At 72.6% G+C, this 449-nt stretch overlaps 1 protein-coding gene across 1 annotated transcript in view; it reads right to left on the bottom strand.

Moving 5' to 3' along the window:
* F751_5661 (hypothetical protein) overlaps positions 1 to 449 on the bottom strand; it is a gene marked incomplete at both ends in the record, with an annotated part of 4,856 nt that overhangs the window by 1,914 nt on the left and 2,493 nt on the right. The window contains one exon of the mRNA XM_011402382.1: positions 200 to 311. Within this exon, the coding sequence (XP_011400684.1) occupies positions 200 to 311 (112 nt within the window). The remainder of the gene's footprint in view (positions 1 to 199; positions 312 to 449) is intronic.

A 449-nucleotide genomic window follows, 5' to 3' on the forward strand; every position in this document is an offset into this window, starting at 1 on the left:
GTGAGTATCGAGCGAGACGTCTGCCTCGCACTCGTGCCGCTGCAGGAAGAGGCGCGGCGAGCGCCAAGGGTGTCACCAGGCGCTCCAGGGGGAGCGATGGGATGCAGAACACCCCAGCAGCTCCTTGTCCACGCTCCTGGGCAAGAATTCCGACGATACCCCCCCCCCAGGAATAGGAAGGAGGGCCTGGAGCGCTCACCTTTGAAGCCCGCGCGCTGGAGGAGGCGGACACCGGGCGCCAGGCGCGTAGCCAGCGGCTTGGCCATGAGCTGCGGCATGGCCGCCCAGCCCTCGGGCGGCACGCCCACCTCCTGCGACAGCCAGTCGTAGGTGGGGTGCAGGACGGCGGGCGCCTGCACCGCGCCCTTGCTGCCCAGCAGGCCCAGCAGGGCCTCCCCCCGCACCCCGCGCGCGGCCCAGAAGTCGGCGGCGGGGGCCAGGTGCGGCCC

This window comes from Auxenochlorella protothecoides, assembly GCF_000733215.1.
Source record: "Auxenochlorella protothecoides strain 0710 unplaced genomic scaffold scaffold66, whole genome shotgun sequence".
In the NCBI taxonomy this organism is placed as follows: domain Eukaryota; kingdom Viridiplantae; phylum Chlorophyta; class Trebouxiophyceae; order Chlorellales; family Chlorellaceae; genus Auxenochlorella; species Auxenochlorella protothecoides.